The sequence below is a fragment of the Sciurus carolinensis genome, chromosome 1, assembly GCF_902686445.1.
Source record: "Sciurus carolinensis chromosome 1, mSciCar1.2, whole genome shotgun sequence".
NCBI lineage: Eukaryota > Metazoa > Chordata > Mammalia > Rodentia > Sciuridae > Sciurus > Sciurus carolinensis.
Window position 1 is genome coordinate 109,069,316 of NC_062213.1, and position 13,201 is coordinate 109,082,516.

The 13,201-nt window shown below is 34.3% G+C and overlaps 2 protein-coding genes across 5 annotated transcripts in view; one reads left to right on the plus strand and one right to left on the minus strand.

Annotated features, from left to right (window-relative positions):
• St7l (suppression of tumorigenicity 7 like) overlaps nt 1-7,895 on the plus strand; it is a 214,677-nt gene extending 206,782 nt beyond the window's left edge. For both annotated transcript variants that reach the window (XR_007109290.1, XM_047557026.1), the window contains one exon: nt 7,675-7,895. The gene's annotated coding sequence lies outside the window, so the exon portion shown is untranslated. The remainder of the gene's footprint in view (nt 1-7,674) is intronic.
• Nucleotides 1-13,201, minus strand: part of Cttnbp2nl (CTTNBP2 N-terminal like) — a 57,494-nt gene that overhangs the window by 34,182 nt on the left and 10,111 nt on the right. For all 3 annotated transcript variants that reach the window (XM_047557019.1, XM_047557022.1, XM_047557020.1), the window contains exons 2-3: nt 10,926-11,050; nt 4,748-4,855 (exon numbers count right to left, since the gene is read on the minus strand). In XM_047557019.1, the coding sequence (XP_047412975.1) occupies nt 4,748-4,846 (99 nt within the window). In that variant the 5' untranslated portion in view covers nt 4,847-4,855; nt 10,926-11,050. The remainder of the gene's footprint in view (nt 1-4,747; nt 4,856-10,925; nt 11,051-13,201) is intronic.

Sequence of the window (13,201 nt, forward strand, 5' to 3'; positions counted from 1 at the left end):
ACGAATTGAACCTAGTGCCTCGGGTGTGCTAGGCAAGGACTCTGCCACTGAACCACAACCCCAGACCTGCAAACAGTCTTGACAGGCTTATTAGTATACGCAATGTATGATGACTGTTAAATTCGATTTTACCTTCCTCGTTTCAGACCAGCCTTTATAATAACCTACTTACATAATAGGTACAAGACTATGTATTTTTCTTCTTCTTTTTCTTTTTTTTTTTTTTTTTTCCCATTTTGAGATACTAGAGATTGAACCCAGAGGTGCTCCACCACCGAGAAATCCATTTTATTTTTTATTTTGTGACAGTCTTGTTAAATTGTCCAGGATGGCTTAGAACTTGAGATCTTACTGCTTCTGGCTACTGAGTCACTGGGATTACAGATATGCCCAGCTTTTATTTGCAGTATTTTTGAGCTACACCACCTTCTATGATAACCTTTACTTTGTTCTATATGTTTGGTACAGTTGTAATGTCCTTATCATTGTTTCAAGAATATTTTCAGCAAAATTAAATTACAAATTGTCTCAACACAGATGTATATGTAGAATTAGACTTTTAATTTTTAATCCTTGTTTGTTTAAAAAAAACTCCTAATAGGTAAACTTATAGAGTGGCATATTATATAGTCTCATACTCCAAATATATTTCTAATTTTGTCATGTCTACATTTTGCCTGTAAATCTTCTTGCTTGGGGAATTTTGCAATGGACTTTGGATACAACCCACAGAGTTTGGTTGTAAGTTTTAAAAAAGTTATACCTGTTTTATTATAGAAGCATCAGCGGAAAGGAATTCAAGCCTTCTTAAGTTAATTCTACATGAAAGTTGTAATACCTTACCATTTATCATATGTATAAGTATTTTAAAGAATGCTTTAAAATACCCTATGTACATATATGAAAAAAATTAAAAATAAATAAAAAAGAAAAAAAAGAATGCTTTAAAATAAAATGGTACTTATAAACACAGGGTAGATTCTATCAGGTCACAACTAGGTATACCTTTACATCAGATCTAAGACACGCAAAAGTAATATATAATATACCCAATGTGGATGATTTAAAAATAAAGTATTTGACCTAACTTTTACTAGCAGTCATATCTGTTTTCTAGATTTTATCTATGTTATTTTTTTTTTTTTATTTTTTAGTACTGGGAAATGAACTCAAGGGAGCTTAACCACAAAGCCACATCCCCCAGCCCTTTGTGGTTTTTTTTTTTTTTTTTTTTTTTTTTTTTTATTTATTTTTTAATTTTGAGACAGGGTCTCACTAAGTTGTTCAGGGCCTTGCTAAGTTTCTGAAGCTGGCTTTGAACTTACAATCCTCCTGCCTCAGCTTCCCAAATCGCTGGGATTATAGACATGTACCACCATGCCTGGCTTATTTTCCAGATTTTAAAAATGGCTAATAAGGTTCCCTAGTCATCCTCTGGAGCAGTCAAACCAGTCTGGGAACACATTTCCTAGATTTGCTTGGAATTAATGCACTGAGGCTTTCTTGCTGAACTGTTGTAGTTCACAACTTCTCTGAGTTCATGAGCAATGTAATTTGCTCTCATTGTAGAGGGGATTCCTATAGTGTTCTCACTTATGAAAATAAAGTGGCTAATGGAAGACTTTAATGTTTTTCTCTGACATGACTGATACCTTCTAAAACAGAAAATCACTTTACATAAAGTTCAACAGGGTCTGAATATAGTATAAGTGGGTCTCTGTAACAAGTAAACTTCAAATACAGGAGAGTCTGAATATTACATTATTTTCTATTGGTTCTAAGCCAAATATGTCCTGGTTGCAACAGAAAGTGAGGAGGTTTTGAGGGAGAAAAAAAGGATATAACTTGGGGATTCTAGAAGGATGTAACTGTAATCTGGTTCTTTACAGAACATACTGGAAAATGAATATAACTCTTTTACAATCCTAACTTTATAGGTAGGATCCACTTACAAATTATGGGAAATTTATAATGTATTCCTAAAGAAACCTAACCTTTGCCAGTGTGATCTACTATTCATTGAGAATCAACAGTTAGCTATATCGTTTGGTTCAGAGATACAAAGCAGAATAGATTTTATGTCCTAAAAGACAGAAGAGCTTCCCCCCCCTTACTGAAAACAAAACAGAAAGGAAAAACCTCTCTTAGCTATTTGGCATAAAGACCAAAACCTTTGCAACACACTAAACATGAATTAAGAACTAATGTTAAATAGAAGAAAATTAGTAAGACGCCAATAGTAAAAAAAAAAAAAAAAAAGTCCAGTAGGTATCTATTATTAAGCAAAAGCTATGAGGCAGTAAAATCTTGAAAAATTCCAGCACTAAACCAAATAATAATAATAATAATAATAATAATAATAATAATAAAACAATGCCACAAATAAGTTAGACTTCATTTTAACTTAAAGAATTTGGTATGGCAGTTATTTTCTCAAAGGACAGAGGCAACTTTAACCCCAGCTGCTGACAATTTTATCTAACAACATATTGTTTGAAGATGTGTCCTTTCTGGTAAAGTTGTTCATTTCACCTTAACTGCATAGAGGTTAAACCTCACAATAACTTTATCACTTACAGGCCATATGCAGACTAAATATAACACTTGTGCCTGATTTGAAATGGTATGGTATCTTATATCAAAATGTTTCCTTAATTATAGTTCTTGCTTCTGTGGCTGCTCTTCAAACTTGTCAGAGGCTGCCTATAGTAACTAAAATTGGATTCATGAAGAAAAAATATATTTTAGGAAAACATGTGCAACAAGCACCTAAGCATCTGTTAACGTTAAAACCAGAAGGCAGTATTTTGCAGAGCACATAAGAACTGTTTAAAAATTAGGAATTCACAACATTCACTTTGAATTATCATGGAAATCTTTAAAAGCAACAGATTCAGATGGCACAATCATTTTATCTGTTTAACAAATATTTGCTTAGTGGCAGACATGTGCTTATTACCACATGCAAAGTCCTAGGTTAAATGCCCAGCACCAAAAATAACAAAAACAAAATAATATTTATTGAGTACCTATATGTCAGGTACTGTGCTCAGTACTAGGGATATATGTTTAGTAAAAAGAACATACAAAGCATTATAGGTCTGTACAGTTTCTAAGGCTGAAAAACAGAGTGGTTATATTGGTCAAACTATAAAAGTGAAAATAAGGTCATCCTCTAATTTTCCCATTAAGGGTCTTTCTCCCATCCCTCTCCCCTGCCCATTTTAAGGGGATTAAGGCAGATGAAAATGGGAGAAAGAAGTAGAAATAACAAAGGGTATTAGAGGTAAGGATTAGAAAGAACTCAAACTGTCCTTAATCCCTTTTTCTTTTCTCTTCCTTGATCAAATAAATATAGGATAAGAAATAGGAAGGTGTCTGGTTTAAGCAGGTTGGGACTACTGGTAATTCTAAGATTAGGTTATGAGATATGACATACAGTTTTCAGGAAAGAAAGAAATCACCAAGAGTGACAAAAAGGAAAGATGTGAATATGGATGTGAGGAAGAATCACCAACCGGAGTGAACATTTATATATTTAAACATGTTGGCAGGGAAGTCATTAAAAAAGTAGAAACTGTTTAGACACACTAGAGACATCTATTCAAATGACTGGCAACCACTGATTGCTCCATGTCATGTACCCCTATAACCTGCGGTATATGACATACACTGAGAGGATATAAATAAATGGAAAGGAAAGAATACCACACTATTGACTATTTGCACTATCATGCAAATTATAAAGTGTTATATACAAATACTAATTATTAATCATTTATGCTTTTTACTTATTAGTTTCTGGTGGTATAGGGGATTGATCCCAGGGTCTCACATATGCTAGGCAATCTCTACCACTGAACTCCATCATAAATATTATATAATTTAAAGATGTACATCAATACAACCTCTTATATGAAAATCCTCTTAGATATTTAATAAATTACATTTTGTAGGGACTAATGTTTCTTTAGCATGCTCAAGTCTCACCTTTGGTCATTTCCCCTAGCCTTTGGGAATATCTTCTGTCTACTACTGATACAGATATACCCTGAAGGTCTTCTTCTAATGTCCAAATATGCTCGCAAGACTGAACAGAAAAAATCCTTAAAAGTTTAAAGAACTCATGACATTTCAAAGGGATTATGCCCCTTGTATTTTTTAAACAGACTTTACAGAGAGTTTCCACATACTGCTTGTCCTCACTAATGTACAACTTCCCTGGTCCCTTGCATTTTAACAGACACCAAACACTTGAAAATAAGAATTCTTGGGCTAGAGATGTAGCTCAATGATCAAGTACTTGCTAGCACGTGCAAGGTCTAGGGTTCAATCCTCAATACCACAAAGAAAAAGAAAAAACTTAGAAGTCTTAATCTGGGACCCAGGAAAGCCATAGATGTCTGCATTTGATAGCCCAAATATTATATCCTGAAATTTGGTATATGGATATATATATACTCTTCAGGAAGCAGGTTTCATCAAATTCTCAAAGGGTTTAAGCATTCAAAAACAGCTAAGGTGCACTACACTAAAAGAATGAAGTTCAAGGTCTAGAAACCAGGTAGACACTAAAGGAATTTTTTGAGGGTAAAAAGACTTCCACAAATGTGCAACCTATAGCAAGTATCAATATGTCCCCCCTTCAACTTTACTGAGGATAATAGCAATACCCTAGTTATATAAATTCCAACCAATGAAATGACTTTCAAATCATGATGACCTCTCTTTTTTTCTTTTAACATACCTTTAATGCTTCTATAACAAGGTCCCTTGCTTCAAGCTCTCCTTCAAGAATACTGAATAGTGTCAAGAGTTCAGGCTTGCTGAGTTTTTCCAGATTCATCCTGAAAGCCTAAAACAAAAACAGTGATCAGCCAATCTCCACAAGATGGTTAATCTGATACAATTCAAGGGAAAAAAAAAAAAAAAGTGAGATGGAGAAGAAAAGAGCAACAATTATAGTGCAAAATGCTTTGAGAAAAGAAATGGTCACAATTAAATAGAAACATAAGAGCTTTCTGATTTTTTTTTTTTTTGGTAGTCAATAAGTACAAATTTATTCCTTCTCTTTTTTGCTAAATAATTCTAATCCATTTCTGAGCAAATAGATGACTTTGTCAACAAGGAGGTCAAATGCAATGAAATGTGAAATAAAGAACCATACAAATATAATTAGAAAAAAAGGTAAGAAACAATATCTATTATTGGTGGTCTTCGATTTCTTCTGCTTTTTGTTTCTTCCTTGGTACTGGTAAAAATCTCTTATTCTCCAACTATAATTTGTAGGCCAAATCTGCCTAAATTTGCAAAGTCCTTCAGCTAAGAATGATTTTTACAGAACATATTTGTAATTAATTTGATAGCAAACTCTTAACTTTTAACTCCCAATTAACTGAACTGTTATTCCTCCTTAAAAGAATTTCATTATTCTTATTAGAACTGTATCCCCAAAAATATATTTTATCACTACATTTTGAATTTTGCCAATAAATTTTTGTGAAAACACAAAATCAAAAGAAAAAAATCTACAAGAAAGTCTTTCTAAAAAAAATGTACAGCCCAGTACCAAAAAAAGAAAAAAACAAAAAAACTCCAAAACCAATTCATTTTCAGTAGTCCTTTAACCACAATTATTTTAAAACTGCATAAAAATTAGGCCTATGGCACATCCGAAATACAGTTCAATTCACCAATTCACCTATGGATCCAACATGGTTCAAGTACAAAGGACAAAAACTCATTATCTGATTGAAAGACAACTATATATATATAAACTCTCATGCTATTACCTAAATGAAACCTACCGAGGTGTGTTTTCTCAACATTTATTTTCAAGAATATAAATTAGAAATATAGACTGCAGAGATCTACTTTCAGAATGAGTCACTTATGAACACAATGTAAGTTTTAGCATGTTTCCTACAGTGAAGTCTCTAGAGAATACTAAACAAATTATTTTACATCAAGCTCTTCATATTAATGCATTTATAGGATTCCACTACCTGAAGAACTTTCATAGGACATTGAAACTGTTAAAACTGAAAACTATCTTGTATTTTTCACATTCGAAGAGTTCTGATCCTATGTACATGTAGGCCAACTGGACCTTTTTGCCTCTCTTTTCTATTCCAGGTTTCTCTCCGTACTACAGCTATGGATATATGTATGTTGAACCAAGATGACTAGAGGCATTCCCACATGCTTTACATTAATACAAGTTCTCTGCAATGTGCATTCTCAAGTCTGCTAGAAAGCTTATGTAATAATGAAGTCTTCCACATTCTTTATTCAGGGTTATTCTCCAGTGTGAGTTCTTCCATGTCTGTGAAAGGAAATGGAATGGCTGCTTTCCCACAATGCGTCCACACACAAGGTTTCTCTCCAACATGGAGTTCATTCATGGATTTCAATATAATGGAAAGAATGAAAGCCCTTTCCACATTGCTCACATATATAGTGTTTGTCTCCTGTGTGAATTCTTTCACATATTTCAAGATAATGGAAGAACTAATGATGTTTCCACACTCTTTATATACATAGGGCTTGTCTCCATTTTGGGTTCTCTGATGTCTAAGAACATGACTGCAGTGACTATATTTTTTCCCCACATTGTTTACAGACATAGGATTTATCCCCAGGGTAAATTTTTGTTTGTGAAAGGAAATAAAATACGTAAAAGATATCCCACTCTCCTTACATAAAGGGTTTTCCTCCAATATGAATTCTTTCATGCTTTTTAAGTGAACTGTAATAACCAAAGGCATTTCCACATTTTTTTACAAATATACCGTTTCTCTCCAGTGTGAGCTTTTTCATGTATTCGAATGTAACTGGAAGAACTAAAGGTTTTCCCACATTCCTTACAAACATAGGGTTTCTCTCCACTGTGAGTTCTTTCATGTATTTTAAGGGTACTTGAATCACTCAAGCCTTTCCCACACTGCTTACATATATAGGGTTTCTCTCCACTGTGAGTTCTTTCATGCCTATAAAAGGACCTACTATGAGTGAAAGCTTTCCCACAATCCCTACATACATAGGGTTTCTCTCCAGTGTGAGTTCTTTCATGTATTGTAAGGGAACTTGAATCACACAAGGCTTTCCCACAATCCTTACATACATAAGGTTTCTCTCCAGTGTGAGTTCTTTCATGTCTGTAAACAGACCTGGAACGAGTAAAGGCTTTCCCACAATCTTTGCATACAAAGGGTTTCTCTCCAGTGTGAATTCTTTCATGTTCTTGAAGGGAACTGGAAAGACTGAAGACTCTTCCACATTGTTTACATTCATGATATCTGCCCTCAGTGTGAGTTCCTTCATACTCCTCAAAGTATTGGAGAGAACTGAAGGCTTTTCCACATTCCTTATATTTACATGGATTCTCCCCAATTTCTGGATAATCATATGGTTTCTGTTCAGCATAAGCTCTGAGGGGCACATTTATAGATGAATGACCAAAGAGGACTTCTTCACACACAGGGCTTTCACTTGATTTTACTTCTGGAGGAACTATCTTGTTCACAAAACAATCTGGTTTCCAGCTGACAGTTTCTCCACATTGACTACCTTCTTCATGCTCACAGCATCTCCCTACCACTTGACTTCTTAATTCTCTTCTGGAATTCTTGTATACATCTTCAATGGTCTGATCTTCTCTTTCTTTTTTTATAGAGGCCAGGTTCTTGAAGGTATCACACATCACATCTCTGTACAGCTGCTTCTGGGAAGGATCCAGCAAAGTCCACTCTCCCAGAGTGAAGGTCACAGCAACATCATCAAAGGTCACTGAATCCGGGCTGGGGAGATAGCTCAGTCGGTAGAGTGCTTGCCTTGTAAGCACAAGGCCCTGGGTTCGATCCCCAGCACCCAAAAAAAAAAAAAAAAAAGGTCACTGAATCCATTTCCTGACCTCGGGCTCCAGCGTCCTCCCTACACAGCCCACCCTGCCTGAGTCGCAAGCTTTCTGATTTTAATGACAAATTGAGAAAAGAAAATTAAACTCATTTCAAATAACTGGATTTCCTTATAAAGATCAATTTTTCATCATCTTTCCTCCAGGTACATTTACATCCTAAGTCTCAGAAAGAATTAGTAACTGATTTTTGCTCATGCCTGTTATCTCAGCTACTACTAAGAAGGCTGAGGCAGGAGGATATCAAGTTTGAGGCCAGCCTGAATAGCTTGTTGAGACCCTGTCTCAAAATAAAAAGGGCTGGGGATGTAGCTCAGTTGGAGAGGTCACTGGGTGCAATTCCAGTATACCCCAACTGCCTCTCTCACACACCCACACATACACACAAAGATATGGGGATGAAGCTCAGTGGTAGAGTGCTGTGTACTATGTGTGAGTCCCTGGGTTAGACTCAGAAAAGATCCCCCAGTTCCAAAACTATAAAAAAAATTCTGGCATCTGTTAATTGGCTGAAATGAAAACTGAGTAAAGATAACATTTGATGAAAGCATGGGAATAACTTTTAAATTGTCTACATTCACAGAACAACTATTACAATGTTTACATTTCATGTGGTAAAACACACAAATGTAACCAGATGCAAATATACTTTTAAATGACTTATTAAAATATATTAAACATCTTATTGGCTAGACTACTACAAACTTTGACTTATTAAGTTCACATTTTCACAAGAATTTGCATCTTTTGAAATATGTTAAATGACAAATCATATGGCAAAATTTCAGTCCTTTTTCACAATACCGACTTCTCATTCAGCTCTCGAGGACAAAAACTAGTCTGCTACACAATCTTTTTTTTTTGGCTACACAACCTTTGAAGGGTCTTCTGATCAGTGTATATGGTAAGATAAGTTACATAACTTCCAAAGTAGAGCAAATAATATTTCCCCTCTTATACTTTTTGCTTCCAGATTGTCACTCTCATGTTTTCTTTAAAGATTATCATATCACTAGTTCACTAACACTCCAGTAATCCTTCACTTTTATTAAGTTTGAAGGGGTACACAAGAGTCATTAACTCCATCAAGGCTAGTACTCGAAAGTGAAGGAAAACATGGGCAAAATGCATACTTCAATGTATTACTAGACTGTGTTCCAGAACATGTTGTATAAATCTTTTACCACATAGTAAGTAAATTATCCATCAGAGTTAGGCTCTGATGCTAACTTTCCAACAGGTGAATTTTAGCAACTAGTGATCCTCACTTTAGTATTAGAGATGTGTCTTATAATAGTTATTGTGCAACTAAAAAAAAGAAAATCCTAAACAAACAAACAAAAAAACCCAACAAACCTTATAATAAAGCTACATTTAATATGAGATGATATGCTGGAAAGAACACGAGGCTCTGCAGTCAGGTCTGCATCTTGCTAGCTGTATGACTTAGCAATTTCTCTTTTGCCACCATAATTAGGGAAGAGGGGGCTTTGAAATTTTTTTTTACTTGAAGATACTCAGTTCTATTTCAAGGACTAGCTTTTGAGTCTCAATTTTCTCATCTGCTGAAAAGGGTGAGGATGACATTTAATTCATAAGATTGCTGTGAAGACTCAGTTAATAAATGTAACATAACTTACTGAGTTCCTGATACCATCTACATAATAGTTTACCCTATCATCTAATGTTCTTCCTCCCTGCCTGTCCCCATTATATTAAGCAGAATAATGGGCACATGGTAAAGGTACTGTGTAATACCAACTGCACAGAATAAAACAAATGGCTATATAAGCACCAATGTAGGAAGGTAGAAATAGAGTTAAATATGATAGACTTCACACATAATTTCTGCCTTTCCTTCAAAATCCTTATACTTCTTTAACGTTCTTTTTTTTAAATTTATTTTTATTGTACACAAATGGGATACATACTGTTTCTCTTTTGTACATGAAGTAAAGGCATACCATTTGTGTAGTCATACTTTTACATAGGATAATAGTGTTTGATTCATTCCGTTATTTTTTTCCCTTCCCCCGCAACATTCTTATTTAGAGATCCAAAACTGCAACTTAGAGAAGTAGTATAATATAAATAAAACATAATGGACTGAAAATGAAGAGTACAGAATTTTAGTCTTAGTTTTGCAACTGTTCAGCCAGCTATATGAACTTGAGAGAAAAAAATTATCTAGTTGCTCTGGCCCCGAGTTTCTAATAGGTAAAATAAACTAGATAATCCTGGTTCCATTCTAAGCTTACAGGGTACAATTAAATAAGAATAACTAAATTAGATTGCACATAAATCAAAGCCTTTGATCTGTTATGATATATAGACATCCTCATAAAAGAATAAAATCAATAAAATCTCAGAATCACTTTAATTATAAAGTAGTCCAGACTAGGCAAGAAAAAAAGTCTACTCTTTGTTAACCACATAAAGAACAATACTCATACTTGCTACCTCAATGCCTAAATCATTCCTGCATACAAATTTTTTTGTTGTTGTTTTGAGGTGCTAGGAATTAAACCCAGGAGCATTCTACCTCTTAGTCACATCCCCAACACTTTTTTTTTTTTTTTTCCAGTTATATTTTGAAATAAGGTCTCACTGAGCTGCCCAGGCAGGCCTTGAACATGTGATCCTCTTGCCTCCCAAAAAGCTGGGATTATATGCATGCACTACCACAACCAGCTCACAAATTTTAACATCTGGAATATTTTACTAATACATACTAACTCATTTAGCTTAGTGTTTAAACAAAGTGAATACAATATCTAATACTATACAGGAGGTAAAAAAGGGCCACAGTTGTGTAACTCAAGAACAAACATATTCCTGTAACCTTTATGAATTTTAAAATTTAGCAATTTGCTATTCTGTACATTTGAAACTAACCTCAACATACAAAACATTATAACAATTTTTGTCTGAAATATAAAGAAAGTAAAACTGAATTATGTTTTATGATGGCAATGATCTTCCCGTGGACAGAGATGGGGGTGATACTGACCTGAAATTGATAGAGTTGTACTTTAGTCCTCAAGTATAAACTCTTATGGTTTTCCTCGGTTAAAACTTGTGAAAAATGACAAATATATTTAGAATGCCATCAGCATGGTGGAAAAGTGTCCAATGCTGCAAAACAATAAGAAATTTATTGTCCATGTGACCATACTATAAACAATTTGTAAATCCCATTGAATCAAGTGTCATTATAGGCTGGATAGCTGTAGGTTGATACTGACAAAGAAGAAAACAGTCAATTATTCAAGTTGAAACTTAATAATATTAAAAAAAAATCAGGAATCTAACTTCCCTTTTGTAACTGAATATCACTGATTTTCTGTCCTTGAACTGAAAAAAGTCTATTTGCTTGAATCACCATGACTTATGAATTACATATGTGGAAAAATGTAATTACAACTAAAATGTCTAATCTGTCAAATTCAGTGAGGAAAATTCTCATCTCCTATAAACAACCTGTGACCATCTCCTTTGTTTATAAGGCTGATTATATATCTCTAGCTTTTACTTTTCCCATTTATGTCCAAATATTAAGTGTTGAATTATATGCAATTTTAGTTATATTTTCCTAGCTGTAAAAGTGTGTGCTTAGCATGTAATAGGCCCTAGGTGCAATCCCTAGCACCAAAAAAAGAAATTAAAATTTAAAAAGACAGACTTTAAATTTACTTAATAAAATATAATTTTGTTTAGGGTTTTAAGGCACCAAGTTTGAAAGCCTTTTTGAACTGCTGAAATCTAAGAGTCACATAGGTAGTGTCAAGGGAAAACTGCAACAGTAAATTTTTTGGTTGTTTTATTTAACCAAGAATAGTCATTAAATTAATTATGAGCCAGGTGTGGTGGCACATGCCTGTAATCCCATCAACACAAGCTCAAGACCAGCCTCAGCAACTTATTGAGACCGTATCTCAAAAAAAATACAAAGTGGTAAAGAGCTGCTGGGTTCAATCCCCGGTGTCAAAAACAAACAAAAAAAACTAATTATGAATCTCTCAATTTAGGAGAAATAGTGTGGGTTTGCTTTGTGGTCAAGAATATAGAACCAACAACATGTAGGCAAATCACTTAATAAGCTATTCCAGCAATTTTTACCCAATACAAGGGCAGAATTGTGGCCCCGAATTTTCAGAAAAAGGCTGTTTCTAACCGCATATTCATTATCAGAACTATGACTGCCAGATTTTTGGCATGCCACATTGTACTCTGCAGACTCCTTCCCTGCTTATTTTCTAAATGAGTTGTTACTTGTCATTGTCATCATTCATTAAGTGACTTTGAAAGACAAGATCATTTCAACCAGATGCTCAGCTCATTCTTTCCATTTGACTTTCTCCTAGACACAACTTTCCTCAGAGTTTACATACAGATATTTCTGTCTAAGGAATGCTACAGTCTATAAATTTGAAATAAAAACCACTTGTAGACAAGTTGTCTTTATCATCCTTTGTGGTACAGCCAGCTTTAGTTTCTCAATAAAAAATACATATATACAATAAGAAAGGATAGAGGTGTACATATTTACATATCCTTGAAAAATAAGACCACTTAAAGGTTAAATATGAAAAACTTATGATACCAATAAGTGATTTCAAATGAGCTTGCCCAGCACAACATGTGGTCTATTCACAGTATTCACAGCTACTTCCCATCAAGTCAGAGCCAATAGCCAGGACAGCATGTCTTTTTCTAATGAACTTCCATGTGCCAACAGTCAGAAGAGAGTTATGGATATCAAGAAGAGCACACTCACACAGTAAATCTCTAAGTACAGGGCTACTTTTGCCTAAGAATTATGTTGCTGTGGTTTGGGCTCTTCTCTTTTCTTTCTGATCCTTCTCTGGATAATACCTGCACATACAGAAATTGGGCGGCAGAAAATAAAACACCCCAAACAACTTCTATAGCTATGTGAGCAAAAGGGCAGGGCAGGGCAGGGCACAGTGGAGTACAAGTAAAATGTTTGTCTGTCTAGTATCTGGGCGTGCATATATCTTTGTGTGGAAATGAAAGATTTATTTCTTTCCAAGTAGTAGATGATACAGGACATGAAAGAGGGAAAATGACACTTTTAGATGAGTCAGTTCGTGACACAGAAACACCTCAAAAAAAAAAAAAAAAAAAAAATCTAAACATATATTTTTTAGAAGAATCAACTCAGCAAGTATTTTTAAAATCAGTTATTTAACTTAGGAGATCAGTAAAATCTCCTTTATTATATACTTATATCAAATTTAAGCAATTTATACTTGGGTTACAATG